Here is an 18,877-nt window from a genome sequence, read left to right as displayed (position 1 = left end):
AAGGAAAGTAAGAAGAGGACAGATGGGTGATAAGGGAAAGGAAAGGGACAGAGACTAGTAGAGAGAAACAAACAATAAGACATGGCAGTACTAAGAACTATGGGTGAAAATCTGGCCCCATTGTTATCAAAATATCTTATAACTAATGTGATTTCAAAGCAATAAATCATCCCCCCACACCCTCTTAATTAATTTTAACAGGTGTGGGGGGATGACTAACAGTACTGTGGGATACATCACAACAACATATAAAAAGGGAAGGAAAAAGGGTGTGAGGATGAGGCAAGCCCTTCAATTCTGCTAGATTTTTCTTTGTATCATTGCTTCTTGGATGATACTTACTATGCACCCTTTTTATTCCTAGGGGAAATTGTTCAAATTGTGGTCCCCAGGCAGCTAGAAACAGAGCCTAAATAATGATAGTCTGTATTTCTTTACACAAATTCTTTGCCTTACTCATCTTGTTTGCCTTACTCATCTTTTCCACCCCACTCTTTATGAACTTGAAAACAGGAAAAGTATGTGCTATATAACTTGTGTTTCACATCCATAGCTTTCTTTTCTGTCTTATCATAGCATTACTTTTCTGCCTTCAGGAAGCTAGGGGTGGTCTAGTGTGATAGTAACTTCTTAATAAACTGGAATTAAGTTTCTGGGTTTTTGTTTTCGGTTTTTGTGTTTTTTGAGTGGGGGAAGAGAGAAGAATGAAAACACCAGAAGAACACAACATTAAAATAATACAGCATTGTAACTCTTTTGCTGAGCAGATTACTGCAGATTTGTTTTATTCAACCCCAGTATTAGCAACAAGTCCACAAACAAAACAGGTAAAATGTATGTAAGTAAAAAATTATGGATCTAGCTGCGATTATTACAAATGAATGCATTTTCCAAATCAAACTGGGAGGGCACAGGCTATAACACAAAGAAGCCATCATTAGCTGTGAATTGGAGGAAAACTATTTTCCTTTCCTGGTATTAATACACTGAAAAATGTGACAGGAAGCTTAGTCCTTCTTCCTTTCTTTAATTGACTTTTCATCTGTAGGCAGCACTTTTTTCACAAAATAAAACTGGGGCCCAAGGTTTCCCATTAGTCTATGTTCATGTATGTCATTGCTCAGTATACATTTATTATGGGGTAATCTAAAAATTGTATTTGCTTGACTTCTTCTACACTGAATTATGATATCAAGATCAACAGCCACTCAGCTTTTTAATCCATTCTGTCAAATATACCTCAAATATTCTAGATTAAAAATTCCACTACCTCACCTGCTAGCTTCTTCTTGTGTCTACCAGCATTAGAGCAGACTTAGCCAATTAGGAGAGTCTCTTATGTGTAGGGCCCTACCAAATTCACAATCCATATTGGTCAATTTCATGGTTATAGGATTTTAAAAATAATAAATTTCACAGTTTCAGATATTTCAATCTGAAATTTCATGTATTGTAACTGTGGGGGTCCTGACCCAAAATGAGTCATGCGGTGGTGTCGCAAGGCTCTTGTAGGAGGATCATGGTATTGCCACCCTTACTTCTGTGCTGCTGACTTCAGAGCTGGGCAGCCAGAGGGCAGCTGCTGGCCAGGTGCCCAGCTCTGAAGACAGTGCCACTGCCAGCAGCAGCGCAGAACTAAAAGTTGGCAATTCCATGCCATCCTCTGCTTCCGGAAGCAACACTGCCTTCAGAGTTGGGCTCCCAGCTAGCAACCACAGAGCTTCCTGCAGCTGGGGAACTTTCCTGGCTTCTGCACTACCCCAGTGAAGTGGGCTAGCGGAAGGATCTGAGTCCTTGCTCCCACTTCCTTTACCCAGAGGCCTCCCTGCCCTTGAGGACTCCCCTTGCACTCTCCTGTCTGGCAGAGTCCTCGTAACCCCAACGAGGCTGAGCCCAGGATTCCTGGGGGGGCTCAACCCCCAACCCTGCTGTGGTCACCTAGGTCAGGGACTAGGGTGTCCCCACTCCAGGGTGCTCTCTCTGCACTGGATGCTTTCCTGACCCACTGATCATTACATACGATTTAAAGCAATACAGTTTATTTAATTAATGATTAGTTTAAAAAGGAATAAGGAAAAATGGGAAAGATTAAAGGAAACACGTCACTCCGCTCTGTGGCAGGGAACATCACAAACAGTGTCTCTGGAATGTCAGGGCACTTCACAGTCTGTTCCTTGTAAGTCCCAGGCCTCCATCTCAGGCTCTGGCTGTGCTACAGGGATGCTGTGGGTTGGACACTTGCTCTGGCGGTGGCCACACGCTCTCAGGCTCTAGGTGGCAGGACCCTTCTCCCCAGCATCGCCCCTGGCCTGTCAGGGTTACGATCCCCCTCCAAGTCTGGCCTGCAGAGCCTCTTGGCTGAGGTGTCTCCCTGTGCTGGGCCCGCTGCCCAGGGTCCCCCTCGCTCTCCCCAGCTGCTCACCATACCTGGCTCTGGACTGCTCCACTCTGCCTCAGCACAGCTGCTGCTGCTGCTCTGCCTCCAGCTCCCTGGGCTGCTTCTCTGGCCCCTCTAGCTCTGGTTACTGCAGCTCTCCTCTCAGGGCAAGTCTGCTCTCTCTGGGCTGTGCTCTGGCTTTGGGACTGCAGCTCTGCTCCCAACAGCTTAGCTTGGGGCCCTGCTCTCTCCTTAGCTCAGCCCAGGGCCGGCTCTAGACCCCAGCGCGCCAAGCAGGCGCGTGGGGCGGCCCTTTCCCTGGGGGGCGGCATTTGGCTCCGGCTGAGCTCCCGCAGGCGTGCCTGCGGCAGGTCAACCGGAGCCCGGGAGGAGCGGACCTGCCGCAGGCATGACTGCGGCGGGTCCCCTCTTCCCGCGGCTCCGGCTGAGCTCCCGCAGGCACGCCTGCGGCAGGTCCGCTGGTCCCGGGCTCCGGTTGACCTGCCGCAGGCATGCCTGCGGGAGCTCAACAGGTGCCGCGGGAAGAGGGGACCCGCCGCGGGACCGGGGAAGGGGCGGCGCTGCGCACGGCTGCTTGGGGCAGCCTATTTTCTAGAGCCGCCCCTGGCTCAGCCCCACTCTGTCTGACCCAGATAATTCCAGCTCACAGGGAGGATGGGACCCCCCGGCCTCCTTGATTAGCCTGGCCGTCCTGTCAATCAGGCTGACCTGAAGCATTGGCCTCTCCCCATTGCCCCTGGGAACTGTCAGTCTTAGGGTCTTGATTTCCCATTAATCCTTCCCCTTTTGGTACTGGGAGCTAGCCAACCAAAACACCCCCACTGAATGTTAGTAAGGGGATAACAGTCGCCTTACACAAATGCAGGGGAGTGTAAATGTGGGAGATCCCTGAATGCAGAAGACTGTCATTTTTTTCCATTGGTTGTTGCTGCTTATGATTTATGTTACTTGCAGATGACAGGTTTGATATTAGGTAGTATCTATGCATGTCTCTTATGAAGTAATAATCTGATTGTGCATGACTTTGGGGAGAAAGTTTATGAGAGAGTGAAGTAGGCAAGCACACAGCAGAATTTAATATGTCAAAGTTTGGAAGGTTAATGGTATTCTGCCTAATGACATGTTGACAGAGATGAATGGTGAAAACCAAGTTTATTTAATACACAATGTGCAGGCCAACTGCCACATATAATCATATCTGGAGTGACCGAAGCACGGCAATAAAAAAAATCACACACAGATCAAAACATGGCTCGTTACCAGGCTATGCAGTGAACTGTGATTGGGTTACTGTTCTCTTCCTGGTTAGGGCATCAGGGGAATGCTGTGGGCTTGACCAGGAAAGGAGAGGCAATAGTGCAGAAGTCCAGTACACACTGTTACTGTCCTGTGCCAGGGCACCATAGGGAGGAGTTGCTATATGGGGGATTTGAGGGGCAAAGTGCCACTGTTTTTTGTTACAGCAGTGCAGACAAAGAGGAGCAGGGGATTTTGCCCTCATGTGATGCTGCAAATGCCCATCTAACAATAACAGCGCCATTCATGGAAACCTGGAACTTTGTTCCCCCACCTCTAAGTACACAGAGAAAATCAGTAAAAACAATAGTAAAATGACCTATGTTAAAAGCTCCATATCTCCCCAGTCCTTCTCCTCCCCAACTCATTCCTCACCATATCTATGAGAAGAGATCTGGGGACATTTGTCATAATCTCAGCTGCACCCTAGTTCTGTTTCTGGCACTTGGTGGTAGTGCCTTCTGCCTCCTGTCCTCTCTGCTATATGGTACAAATTGCCATAATCAAGACCAGATCCCATGCACTGAAAATCAGCTCTCATTAGACAATATAAAAAGATCAGGCCTTCCTCCCTGCATTGGAGTGCCCGTTTATGGCCTGGGTCTTAGGTAAAGCACCTTGAGACTGCTTATCTTCTCTCAGCACCACCTTCTGGTACTTAGGATGCCTAACTGGATCAACAGTTCAGACCCCTGGTCATAAACCAAGATGTTCTGCATACAGTTCAAATTAGATTGTATCTCCTTGTCACCACACATCTGGAGAAGCATGCTGAAGTGGGCCTCAGATTAGCTTGTTGCATGATCTACTGGAGGCCTCCTCTGTGGTGTGATTCAAAAGCGACTTTGGAAGCTAGTAATTAAATGCAGTGATTGCACAGGAGGAGTGGATGCCAGTGGGAGATTTAAGACTTCTGTAGCCCAGTTTTTACAGGTGAGAAATTTCCAGATAACTTTACCCTAGGACATTAAGATTCAAAAACAAAAACCAATCAATCAAAAAACCCACAAAGAAACAGCTGAGGGGGAAAAATTTTCAATAACACTTAAGTGCCAGTGAAAGTCAAGGGCCTTCAGCACTTCTGAAAAATCTTACCCCATAAGCAGCATGTGTGGCAGGTGAATCACAAAATCAATCAATGTCAACCAGTAAAGAGAGGCAGAGAGAGAGAGAGAGTGACAGAAACTCACTCCCTGAAAAGTTAGGAATGAGTAAAGGCTTCACCATTCTCAGAAATACATGCAGAACTCTTATTTCTGACTCAGTTTTCCCTCAGTAAGTTCTCCACGCACACAAATTATAAAATCAAGCAATTTCTTTTACAGGCTGGCACAGAAGTTAGAGATTGTTATTGTTGCTCGTATTTTTAAGGAGTCAGGAGTTGCTCCGATATTATGGTGATGGGAGCCAGATAAGTACCTAAGCAGATAGAACATATACTCAGATGGTTCTCTTTTACACAGTGTGTTCTCTGCCTCTCTCTCTCTCTCTGGTGATGGTTATTTTTCTTCTTCCTTCCTTTCTACTTAAACACTTGCAACTTTCACATAGACTTTGAGTCTAGGCACCTTACCACAGGCAGGTGCCAAGACTAAAATTCTGTGTGTAAAGGTTTCTTTTTAAGCAACATGTCAGTGTTTAAGTAGGAAGGAAAGAGGAAGAAAAATATAATTTAATAGCAGAGTTGGAGAGAAGAGACACATGCACAGTAAGCTAAGTTAGCAATTTGTTTCATATTAAAATTCTATTATATAGCTATACTATATATTTCTAATTCTGGTGCCCATTACAGATTTGCAAAATGGGGAACATACCCTGTTACTGAAGAAAGAGCACCATGCCAAAAACAAAAGCAATTCCAAATTCTTTCTTGCTCTTATATTAGTCACTCTCAGATATTTAATTACATTCAAATTGAAATGATCTACTACATTAAAAATACTTTGTGGCAGAGTAGGATGTATGGGCTGCAGGTTTCAAAATCCCTACAGTGAATTAATGGAAATTGAATTACAGTAGCTCACAGAAATAGAAAATGCTCAAATGAGACTGGTGATGCACCTTATAGAGTCTATAAGGTGCATCACCAGTCTCTAGAGGTATGCTAGATCTTTCTGCCTCTGTTATTTATTTACTTGTCTTGTGTATTAAAGGAGCCAACAGCAACTGGCAGTTTAATTGGAATGGTAAAGAAATAATTTGAGTGCCTGACTTTAGTAATCCCCAGACGTTTATCATACCCTGAATGTAGGAATAGCAAGTGAATCACTATTTAAATATGTACTGTGGTTTGACAAATAATACTTGAGGTCATGTTATGCACTAAAACAGAGGGCAAAAGAGAGCAGCGTATTATCGTGCTATCATGGCGCTCTTATCTTAGCCAAAGAGGGAACGATTTTCAGCTGGTATAAAACACCATTGCTGTCAATGGAGCTACAGCAATTTGCATCCACTGAGGATCTAGCCCAGTGTATTTTGTTTTCAGAGAGACATATCTCAGAGCAGCTTAAATTACTTACAGCGTGGAAACTACAGTTCAATACAACAGGAAGAAAAGTGAAAAGCAATTCCTATAAGAGCAGACTTCTTCCTTCCGATAAAGTGACATTGTGGTATGGAGATATATTTCTTGTGAGAAAAGTGTTGGCAAGCTCTTTCATTTAATTAACACTGTAATTCATAGTGCAGTATGGTAACTAAGTTCTTAATAACATTCCTATTGTATATAGTGCACCTAGATGTGTACGCCAATACAATGGGATCATAAAAGGACAACATACAGAAGAAAAGATTACACTTTTTTATAGGGAACTCAGGGATCATTTATAAAGCTGTGTAAAAAGCTTGGTCTCAAGAAGGAATCTGAAGACATTTTTGTGGTGTTCAGAATCAGAGAGTACATTTCTGGTGGAAGGGACAGCATGGAAAAAAAGCAGATAGGCTTTAGGTGGAGAAGGACAAAGGGGACAAACACTAAGGCTATGTCTACAGTAGGATGAAAGATGTATTGTAAAGACATTTAGCTTGTTAAAATCCTAGTGGAGAAAACACATTAACTAACACCACTTTCAAATATACCCCTTTTCCCTAGCATAGACACAGCCTTAGGAGCAGATACAGCATCAGCAGGAACACTAATGAAGACAAGGTTTCTGTGGCCACAGATGTTTTTTCTATTGCATTATCTACACTGGTGCCTTGGGTACAATAGTGTTCCTGCTGTTGTTACCCCTGGGGGAGTGGAATAATTGGTAGCAACAGTGGGAAACTTTCTGTAGGCTTGATATTCTGCATCCACATAGGTAGGTTACTCTTTTTCTATAACTCTTGTGCATACATTTTTCCTAATAGAACTTTGACTATGTAGTTACAAAGTCCTGGCTTTTGTAGAGAGATCAGATCTGCTTACTTTGTGAACTACACTTGAACTGTAGTGTCTTAATATGTCTGAGGTCATGAGGCAGAGACCACTATAAGAAATCAGACAACAGAAGACATTAGCAAGCTTGGAACAATCCAGTCCAAAATTTGGCCAGGGGTTCCATTCTGTATGCACCCCTAGAACTGGCAATAGTTTTTCCACAGTACAGTTGTCTGACAAGATAATACAATTATCACAATCTTTCTGTTGCCAAAGTGAGGGAGGGGGATTGTTTACAAGTAAGGCCTTGTCTACACTACAAGACTATTTCGAATCAACTTAGTTCGAATTTGTGGATTCGACCTTATGAAGTCGAATTTGTGTATCCATACTAAATACACTAATTCGAATTTCTGAGTCCACATTCACGGGGCCAGCGTCGACTTTGGAAGCAGTGCACTGTGGGAAGCTATCCCACAGTTCCCGCAGTCCCCGCTGCCCATTTGAATGCTGGGTAGAGCCCCTAATGCCTGCTGGGGGGAGAAATGTGTCGAGGGTGGTTTTGGGTAAGTGTCGTCATTGAACCGTCAATCACAACCTCCCTCCCTCCCTCCCTCCGTGAAAGCGCCTGCGGGCAATCTGTTCGTACACTTTTCTGGTCAGTGACAGCGCGGACGCCACAGCACTGCAAGCACGGAGCCCGCTGCGATCATCGCCGTTTTCTCCTCCTCGCACTTTATCGTCCACGTCTTCCACAGTCAGCTGCTGAGAAATTGGGCTACTTTTCAATGGTGCTGCAAGCACTGGGGGACCATACGGGACGTTTTACCAACATGAACGTCGGATGGCCGGGCAAGGTTCCTGATGCGTGTGTTCTCAGGAACTGTGGGCTGCTCAGACGCCTGCTGGAAGGTAGTTTCTTCCCGTACCACGAAATAACTGTTGTGGATGTGCATTTGCCTATAGTGATCCTCGGTGACCCAGCCTGCCCGCTAATGCACTTGCTCATGAAGCCCTATACAGGCGCCTGGGACAGCGACAAGGAACTCTTCAAATACCAGCGAGCAGCGAGACCTGTGAATGTTCAGTTTCTTTACAGAGAAGCTGAACCTGCCCGTTTCTTTACCCAGTTACTGTTGACTCTCCTCTTCGGTTCAATACCCCGTTCTCCCCGTTTCCCCCACTTCCAAGACACGTGTAAAAATAAAATACATGTCACACTGTTACTGAGGAGAGGTTTCTTTATTCATGACTTTTCGTTAAAGGGTTGAAACTGGAACGCAGACTGTGGTCGGTAGGGTGTGCGCTGATGTAAAGACCGCCCCTAAACTCAAGGAATGACAGGCTCCTGCTCCTACAGTGGTCCGCATTGCCGGACTGCTTGTTTCAACGGAGCCTGCCATCCCTCCTTTTTGGGATTCTGTGTGCGGGGGGCTATGTGGCCTTGTGGCGGAGGAGGACGGATACAGATTCCTCTGCTGCGTGACTCAGCGGTCCAGGACAAGGACCGCTGTATAAGATCTGTAACCGCCCTCCCCCGCTAAAAAGTCACATCCCCACCGCCCACACAGAACCTGGAAACCACCTCCCATACCGACCACGGTGCCTACTGACTGCACTGTGTGTGTGACCCGCTGCTGATCCGGCCCCCGTGTCTGTACCCTGGGAAAGGTGCCTGTCCTATGCAATTAGCAACGCACTTCCCCACGCACCCCATTCAAACACAGTCTTCAGTGAAAAAACATGACGGAAACAGTACTTAACAGCAAAGTATTTTTATTACTTAAGTACACAGTTATGGGATGGGACTGGGATTGGGACTTGTTTGAGTCCGGAAGGGAAGGACTTATGCAAACGTAGGGTATGAGAGCTTTTGGTTACTTGAGCACTCTGCTGGGGTGCAGTGACAGTATTCACGGCCCAGGGCGGGCATCCTCCTGGTTATTTAGGGTAAGGGGGGTATGTGACTTTGTGGCGGGGGAGGGCGGTTGCAGAGATACTGCCGGGGGCTCTGTCCTGCAGCGGTCCTGCAGAACATACACAAGTCGCCGGAGCGTGTCCGTTTGCTCCCTCACTAGTACAAGCATTGCTTGAGTCGCCTGCTTGTGTTCCTCACGCCACCTCTCCTCCCATTCGCTGTGTGAGCGCTGGTACAGAGAGACTTTCTCCCTCCACTGCCTCTGCTGGTCCGCCTCGGCTAGGTAGCAGCCCACACATTCATCGAAAATCGTGTCCCTTGTCTTTTTCTTTCGCCGCCTAATCTTCGCCAGCCTCTGCGAGGGGGATGCTGTGGAAGGTCTGGAGACAGTGGAAGCTGTGAGATGGGAAACAGTTAGTGAATTCCTTGCAAAGATACTTTTTTGCGAACAATTAACTGAGTCTAGGCTGTCTCTGTGAATTTTTTGTTGAGACCCCTGTGCCTGCTGTTGCACAAATCATTTGCGCGGTGGATTCTGGGTAAATGTCGCCAGTCATTCCTTCCTCCGGGAAAGCAACGGCAGACAATCATTTCGAGCACGTTTTCCATGAAATGCCCTGGCACACACCATAGCGTGGCAACAATGGACCCTATTTTGCCTTTTGTGTATGTCACCGTATGTGTACTAGATGCCGCTGACAGAGGCGGACCACCAGCGCTACACAGCAGCATGCTTTTGCTTTTGCATGACAGCAGCGATGGTTACCAGGCATACTGTACCGTCTACCATACCATGAACTGGTAAGAAGACGGTAATAAGATGGTCATGGTTACCTGTCCTTTTGCACTGCGCCATTTGGTGCTGTCATAAGTGCCCCTGGCCGATCAGCCAGGGGCGCAAAAGCAAAATTTGGGAATGACTCCCCGAGTCAATCCCTCCTTTTTGGGTATCTAAAAATAGAATCAGTCCTGCCTAGAATATGGGCAACTGTACTAGAGAACCACTGTATCATAGAACCAGAGAGCACAGCTGCTCTCTGGCCAATCATGCATAAATTTTGAGCTGAATGCTATTCACAGGGTGTGCTCCTGAAACAACCCCAGCTGTTCATTCCGTTCTTCCCCCAGCCTTCCTGGGTTCCAATACCATTGTCCCCCCACTTGTGTGATGAAGTAATATAGAATGCATGAATAAGACACAGGTAGTCGTTTGTGAGAAATGAGTGGAAGGAAGCCTCCAGCTGCAATGATAGTCCAGAGATGACATTAAGGGGTATGGAGGAGAGAGCCAATCATCCCTCTGCTAGTCCAGGGGCAATTGAATCTTTTCTTTACAATGAAGGGTGGGGGCTGATGGAGCTCAGCCCCCTGTTGCAATGATGAGGACGGTTACCAGCCATACTGTACCATCTACCATGAAAAATTAGGACCAGGCGACCTTGATCGACCTGTCCCAAGCAAGTTGGTATGGTTACCAGTCCTTTTGCACTGCCCCATGTGCCAATAGGCTGATGATGAGGACGGGTAGCAGTCCTATTGTACCATCAGCCACCCTTGGCGGGGTGGGAGGAAGGATGTTGTTGTTGAGTGCTGCAGCAGCGCGTCTATCTGCAGCATTCAGTACAGATACGGTGACATGTAAAAGAGTCAACAGAGGATTGTTTTCCCTTTAACTTCTGGGGGTCGGGGGGGGGTGCGTAAATTGCCGAGCTATGCCCCGACCCACCGCGGACACTGTGTTTGACCCTAGAAGCATTTGGAGATCAGCCAAGAATGCAAATGCTTTACGGAGACAGCAGGAACTGTGGGATACCTTGCGTCCTCGTTCCCCCCTCCCTCCATGAGCGTCCATTTGATTCTTTGGCTTTCCGTTACGCTCGTCACGCAGCTGCGTGCTGAGTCTGTGCTATGCCGTCTGTCCGGAGATTTTTTAAAAATACTTTGGACCAGGCGTAACATTACAGTAATTCCCCTACTTAGATGCAGGAGTCTCCGAGCGAGATAACCGTGAGGACGGGCACTGAAGGAGATAGAGAGCGCATGCTGCGTGAAATCTAGCACGAACCACGGACCTATGCAGCCGTGCTCTGGGAGGCAGTGCTCCCTGAATACCGCATGAAAGCCTCGCGCGGAAAAGTGTGCTATCACGGAGCACCCAATAAGGCAGCTCTCCCCAGGAACCTCCTGCTGATGCTTATCGATTAACAGCAGGAGAGCTTCGTGCAGATCTCCCAGGAGGATTTCTGTTCTATCACCATATATAGAGAGACCTCCTTTTCACACACTTCAGATTCCTGTTATATTAAGAATAAAAGTTAACATGGTTAAAGCACTTACCGACTGCTCCTACCCCTGATTCAGGATCCGGGTTCATGGCCGGGGAGGGTTGGTAGGGGATCTCCGTGACGGTGATGAAGAGATCCTGGCTGTCGGGGACACCAGCGTTGTAAGCGCTGTCGCCTGCCTCGTCCTCCACAAACCCTTCCTCATCTTCCCCGTCCGTGAACATCGTCGAGGAACTGTCCGTCGACACTGTCCCATCATCAGAGTCCATGGTCACTGGTGGGGCAGTGGTGGCAGGCTCCGTAGCATCCGTTGGCCGCTTTGATTTTTTGGTAGGCTTGTCTGGGGTCCTTGATTTTCACGCGGCGCTGCGTTGCATCCCGCCTGTATCCTCTGTCTCTCATGGCTTTGGAGACCTTCTCGTAGGTCCTCGCATTCCGTGTTTTGGAGCGCAGCTCCGAAAGCACAGACTCCTCGCCCCACACACCGATCAGATCGAAGAGTTCCCGGTCAGTCTATGCTGGGTCCCTCTTTCTATTCAGAGATTACATGAACTCCTCTGCTGGAGAGCTCTGCATCGCTGCCGGTGCTGCTGAGCTCGCCCCGATGTCCAACCACAAAATGAGATTCTAACTGTCCAGAAAGGAAAAGGAATTCAAATTTTCCCGGGTCGTTTCCTGTGTGGCTGGTCAGAGCATCGAAGCTCGGACTGCTGTCCAGAGCGTCAACAGAGTGGTGCACTGTGGGATAGCTCCCAGAGCTACTAAGTTCGATTTCCATCCACACCTAGCCTAATTCGAACTAGCCATGTCGAATTTAGCGTTACTCCACCTGTCGGGGTGGAGTACCAAATTCGAACTAAAGAGCCCTCTAGTTCGAATTAAATGGCTTCCTGGTGTGGACGGTTGAGCGGTTAGTTCGAATTAACGCTGCTAAATTCGATTTAAAGTCCTAGTGTAGACCAGGCCTAAGTTATGTTGCAATATATGTTTTATGTCCTGCCCTCAAGGACAGGCTGCTGATATGACCTCCAAAATCCTGGGTGCATATATTGACTAAAGTGTCGCAGCTACTCCATGGCTCTAACATTTGGATCCACTGTTGGGGAGTCCTGCTGAAGTCAACAAGATTCTGCACATGCACAGGGGTCTCTGCTAGCAGATCGAAATGCAGAATCAGTGTCTATCCCCTTTCTCTCCACTCCTAAATAAATAAATTAAAAAAAGAGACAATTATTGTTGTCCAGCTTTGTCTTTATTTTAAAATTTACTTGCAGTAAACTATAAACATGGGAGTCCCTACACCCTGGTTGCACAGAGGAATAAATGTAATTAGAGGCCTGAATCTGTGCCAGAAGTAGTTTCAGCAGAGGCCAGGGCTATTCTTATTTGAATGTAATCTTTATACATTTATATTTATCGTAATATAATTATTTTGTCACAAAGACTTTCATATTGTTTGCTTGCTCTACCTGGAGAGAGATGTGGTTCAATCATAGACTATCAGGGTTGGAAGGGACCTCAGAAGGTCATCTTAAAGTAGGACCAATCTCAAGATAGATTTTTACCCAGTTCCCTAAATGACCCCCTCAAGGATTGAGCTCATAATGCTAGGTTTAGCAGGCCAATGCTCAAACCACTGAGCTATCCCTCCCCTCTGCAAATGATGAGTGGGATTACTGATGTATGGCAGTGCACATTACAGGATAGGCTTTTAATATTGTATAATATCTGGGGAAGCAGGCAGAGGTAAAGGACTATATTCTTTGTGGCAAAGATGTAAAAGCTCTAAATTGTAACTTCCATGAAGAAACATGGGTTATTTAGCTGTGTTTAAATAAAAAAAGTCTTATACTTGTAAACAGTCCACCCACATCTGAATAATTCACATAAAACCCAAATATGGCACTTACATACTGTGACATGTTGCACAAGAGAATTTTAATTTAGATTTGTGTCCTTTTAATTTAGTCATAAGAAGTCCAGTCTTGCATTGCTTGTGCATCCCAAATTCTCTGCAACATCAAGGAGAGTCCAAGCAAAGGAGGAGCCAGCCCTCTGCAGGCAAAATTGGCAGGCTTCTTAACATATGTTTAATTTTAGATAACCTTTATCAGAAAATGTGGCTGGATGAAGGTGTGGTCTAACCTAGAAGACCCTGCACTTCAACTATCAAAGCCTGAGAGAGGATTTAATTCACCTAGTTCATCTCCTTTTGGGATTTAGTTTAAATATCTCCCATGTTTGCAGGTAGGCCCGTGAGAGCTAGATACTAGTGAGAGGTTTTAGAACTATAAAACACAAGTCCCAATGTCCACCATCCCCCCTCCATAAAAGTTTGAGCGCTTTTCGTTGTTGGATTCCACCCATCCTCAGAGGCAGCCCCAAGCATGAAATCTGAATCTGGCTTTTGACCCCTCTCCCCTTCCACTTCCTACAACGTCTGTGATTCAAGAGATCCTCTCTTTTTTCAATAGGTATGGAGACAAAAGGAAAGGTGTTTCCCATAGCACACTAACCTGATAGAGGCCAACCCCTGCCAATTCACTTTCTGGAGGCAAGAAACTTATACCTAGCAGAGTCATCTGAATCTGGAAGGATTCGAAAGATAATATATTTTATTGGACAAATAAAAGATATTGCCTCACCCAGGCTGTCTCTTAGTAGTATCCTGGGACCCATATGGCTATAACTACACTGCATACAATTCAGGGAGGAGGTTGGTTTCTTTGCATACCCAGAAAAGCGCTCCCTAGTGCCGCTTTTGCCAGACAGCAAAGTAAAAAACCGGTTTTGGCACCTATTGCGTTGAGTCATTGCTCTCTCTCTGCACCAGTTTCTGGCTCAGATCTGCACTCTGACAACCTTCCTGCCCTCCCACTGCAAACCCTCCCTGTGCCCGTTAGCAGCCTAACGTGCCGGCTGCACTCTCACGCTATTTTCCGCAGCTCGGGGACAGCCTCTCCCTATCTGCAGGGCGGGCCCTGCTGCGCGGCACAGCACCGCACCCCACCCGCTGGTCTCCCGTGACCTAAGGCGTGGCACACCCTGGCAGGGACGCCCTGTCTCTTCTCCCGGCCAGCGGCTGGGAAAGGGGGGAGGGGGGGGGGTGGAGGTTGGCTGCCCCTTCGTCTCATTGGCTGCCCGGGGCCAGCTCTCCCTGCGGATTGGCTGCCTGCCTCCGGTAGGCAGGATTCTCGGAGAGAGGGGACAACGACCCCCCCCCCTTTTTTGGCTGCGGGGCTGGCGCTGGAATTGCTGTTTGTGCAGCAGGCTGCTGGGCGCGGGGAGGGCTGTGGCTGCGGCCCGTGGCGGGAGTGGCTTGTTGGAAAGAAAGTTAGAAGAGTTTGTGGGTGTGGGTGTGGGTTTGGGTGGGAAACCTGCGGGGGAAAGTTTGCACCTTAGTCTCCGGAGCGGCAGCCGCGGATCATGCAGCCGGGGAGACTCGCCCTCCTAGCGTCTCTGGCTTTTCTTCTGCTCCGCGTGAGAGGTAAGAAGGTGGAGCAGACGCTGGGGGAAGAGGGTCGCTGCAGGGCAACTCGCCCCTCTCTCCCCTTGCTCCGACGGGGGGTTTCCTGTGGGGCTGCGCTCCCCTACGCAGCCCTCTTGCCACCTAGGGTTGGGTGCTGGGAGCTGTGGCCCGCTGCCAGCATAGCCCGGACAAAGGAGCGGCTGTATCGGGGGCGGGCAGGAGGATGGTGAGGCGCCCGGGCGAGAGATCTGTGTGGCGCTCAGGGCGGGGTTGTAGCGCAGACGGGACAGTGCCCGGAGCTCCGCTGTGTCCATACAGCGGTGCGCGCCCAGGGGGGCGGCCCGTGCCGGGACCCCTCTCGCTGTTTGCACGGGCTGGCCGCCGCTAGGCGAGAGCGAGCAAAGAGCGGAGCTGCGGGGTGAGCCCCGGGCGTGGGTGTGCGCCCTGGGTCCATAAACGGCTGGGCCACCACCTCCGACCGCAGCGCTGCCTCCCTAGGTGGGATGAGCCTGGTGGTCAGCTTCTGCTCCCCCAGTGACAGCCACCCACCTGAGAAGCCCTCGGAGGAGGCAGCCGGATTGGAAAAACTTCCTTTTCTGCGATCGGGGGCGTGCCACGTTTTAGTTGGCAACTCGTTTTTTGGTTTGTTTGTTTGTTGGTTTTTGCGGTGGAATTTAATCTCTGGGGAAACTGGATTTGCAGTGACGGCGGGGAAATCGCCTTAACTGTGGGCACTGAACGTGTCGCTACTGGAAATGAGGCAGAGGGTGATGGGGGAGGAATTACCACGGGGCTGGCACATGGAAATAAGCCAGGTATATTATGTTGGGCTGGTTGGCCTGCTCATTGTCTGGTTTGGGAGAACTGAAAGGATCTGGGAGTTGTCTCTTTATGTATTGGTAGCCTGGGGAGGAGCAATGCTACATACTTGTAAGGCTGGGGAATCCTTAGCTGCCTTCCTGCCCCACCCCAGCAGCGTGGAGTATCTAGCTGACGTCTTTCAGGGAAGGTGGGATGCCTGAAGTGCACCGCATTCTCCCACTAGATCTGCACAGAGTGATCCTCCTCACGTTTGCCCGTTGAACCATAGCTACAGAAGGGGTAATGTGGTCACTTACAGAAGAGGTGATGTTGTCCTTTTAAAAAAAACGTGTATAGTATAAAAATGTTTATTTTTTTCCACCTCTCACTTCATATATTGTATGTACCAAATTAGTTGATGTGTTTTCATTAATTTGTGCATAGGAGGAGGCAGCTTTTCTTGAATGCCACGGGAAGTTTTGGCACAGTCAAAGCTCTAAAACAGCTTCCATTTTAGGAAAGAAAGAGGAGTTACTTTAAGTCAGAGCAACAGAGTTGCAAGTTAGCTTTCAGTTATCAACACAATTACTATACTATGGGGAAACTTCAAGGTAAACAAAAAAAAGTTGCTGACGATTTCCCTTTGATTTTAATATTCTTATGAGCAGACTTTTTTTAGCCTTGAAACTTTTGGTCACTTTTTTTGCACAGAATATTTATTTAAAAACAATAGGTTGAATGCTGGGATTCTGATGCATTATTTGGAGAAGTGCAGTTACAATAGCTAAAACTACTTTATCCAAGAACTTATGTAAACTCTATGGGCTAAGGTCTGATGTGATACAAATTGTGATACAAATTGTCACTTATTTTGCACAATTTGTCACTTAATTACTTCGTGCAAGGATGGTATTAATTTTGCCACACCAAAGAAGGCTAGTTGATGCTACGTATCATATATTTTTCCTGTCAAATATTTAGTGAAACTGTTAGTTTATAATCACTTGTTGCCTCAGAGCTCCAGAGGACATGCCATGGAGCAGAGGTGGCCAACCTGTGGCTCTGGAGCCACATGCGGCTCTTGAGAAGTTTAATATGCGGCTCCTTGTATAGGCACTGACTTCAGGGCTGGAGCTACAGGCGCCAACTTTCCAGTGTGCCGGGGGGTGCTCACTGCTCAGTCCCTGGCTCTGCCCCCACTCCACCCCCTCCTGCCCCCTCCTCTGAACCTGAAATACCCTTGCTTCTCCTCCCTCCCCCCAGAGCCTCCTGCACCACAAAACAGCTGATTGGCAGGTATGGGGAGGGATGGGGGAGGTGCTGGTTGGCCGGTGCTGCCGGTGGGTGGGAGGCATTGGGAGCAGGGGTGGGGGAGCTAATGGGGGGCTGCTGACCTATTACTGTGGCTCTTTGGCAATGTACACTGGTAAATTCTGGCTCCTTCTCAGGCTCAGGTTGGCCACCTATGTCATAGAGGGAGAGGAGGATGTTAAGTGTTTGAGAAATCTTTGCAAGGAGGTAAACTGTTCTGACATGATCAGTAACCTTAACTCAGTTTGTTGTGCCTGGGGTTACAGTTCATAATGTGAATGCATTATCCCAACCAAATGCATAGAAGACACAAATAGGATCTGTTTGTTTTTTCAAACAATACTTGTATGCATTCATGCATGGTATGAAGAAAGCTTCAGTTTTAACCAGCGCGAAGCTACTTTAAATAAAGCAATTTACATAAGTTATCTAAATCACTTGATTTTAAAATATCATCAGTCTAAATCAGGTGGAGGTTTTGCAAAACTAATTTGAAAACTTGTGCTCTTACAACATTAGGCTAAAATGTATCCTAAATTTTGAAATGGTTTTTAAAATGCCACTGTCTGTAGGGTATCTTATTTGAATTTTCACTACTTTGTCAGTAGCAGTTCTGTAAGTGTAAGGCTCTGATACTGCAAACACTTAAGCAGTTGTGTAACTTTTACTTACATGAACAGTCCCATTAACTTCAGTGGGGACTACTCCTGTTCTTAAAGTTAAGCATGAGAGTTTGCAGCATCGGGGCTAGCACTTATTTTTTTATTAAACGTCGCTCTAAATGGCATAAAATATTTATCATTCCAAAGCAAAATTGCTTCAGTGTTAACGATGTTATAAACACAGGCCAAAATTGTTTTAAAATAAGAGCCTAAAGTGAAGATCGCATTTAGACACATGCAAGTGAGATTTTCAAAGTGTGGAACTTCATAGCAGAAAAAAATCTTTATGTAGTAGCTGAAATTTTGCGAACAATTAAAATATTAAAGAAATAAATACAAAACAACCATCTCATCACTTTAAGACTATAAAATAGGAAGAATGTAAAGAACTAGACATTTATAAATAAAAATTGTGATTTTTAACTGCCCTGGCCTCAACTGTTTACTTCTTTAGTTGGTTTAAATTCAGACTTTGAAAAAAAATGGTCAAAATACAGTTAAATTATGCATTTTAATGTTGATAGCATGTGGATCAAATTCCCCCATGCATCATTCTGAAAATGTAATTCCAAGTTAAATGAGCAGTTAATGATTACATTTCCTTTGGGTACTATTGCTATATGCCAATTTCTGGTGAGGGTATCATTTTATAGAGCCACACATACTGTACTACGAAGCTGAAAATGTGCAGCAGGCTATTCTTTACCTCTGTCACTGAAAAGAGTTCAGTTCTGTGACTCAGACTGAAGGCTTTTACTTTTTAGACTGATAATTTACATAAAAGGACAACTGTGCATGCTAAATCAAAATGACTTCATTGCAGCAGTGCAGAAGTTCTTTGAAGTCATGACAGTGTAGCTTGGCAACAGTTGAACACTCCTCAGCTCTACACTGCACAGTCAGAAACAATTTCTAGATATTAATGTTTGCTGTTACTACTTTGGCATGTCAGATGGGGTTAGGGTGACCACACAGCAAGTGTGAAAAATCAGGACTGTCCCTATAAAATCAGGACATCTGGTCACCCTACATGGGGTGGCAGCTATACTTAAAATGTTTGTCCTTGTTTGACTCTTGTTACTGTGATCCATGTACTGGGGAAGGCATTATTTGTTTGGAGGATACAGTTTGTTTGGGGGGGAGGAATAGCTCAGTGGTTTGAGCATTGGCCTGTGTGAGTTCAATCCTTGAAGGGGCCATGTAGGGATCTGGGGCAAAAATTGGTCCTGCTAGTGAAGGCAGGGGGCTGGACTCAATGACCTTTCAAGGTCCCTTCCAGTTCTAGGAGATTGGTATATCTCCAATTATTTATTTTTAGTACAAAGCTACTGTAATTGCCATGTCCTTTATTCATTTAGTATTGCAAGAAGATG

The 18,877-nt window shown here is 46.7% G+C and overlaps 1 protein-coding gene across 1 annotated transcript in view; it reads left to right on the top strand.

Moving 5' to 3' along the window:
- The first annotated feature begins 14,541 nt into the window (after positions 1-14,541).
- Positions 14,542-18,877, top strand: part of LOC123363271 (CD99 antigen-like) — a 38,205-nt gene continuing 33,869 nt past the window's right edge. The window contains exon 1 of the mRNA XM_045004142.1: positions 14,542-14,748. Within this exon, the coding sequence (XP_044860077.1) occupies positions 14,688-14,748 (61 nt within the window). The 5' untranslated portion in view covers positions 14,542-14,687. The remainder of the gene's footprint in view (positions 14,749-18,877) is intronic.

The sequence above is a fragment of the Mauremys mutica genome, chromosome 1 (genome assembly GCF_020497125.1).
Source record: "Mauremys mutica isolate MM-2020 ecotype Southern chromosome 1, ASM2049712v1, whole genome shotgun sequence".
Taxonomy (NCBI): domain Eukaryota; kingdom Metazoa; phylum Chordata; order Testudines; family Geoemydidae; genus Mauremys; species Mauremys mutica.
This window is presented reverse-complemented; position numbering and strand designations above follow the sequence as displayed.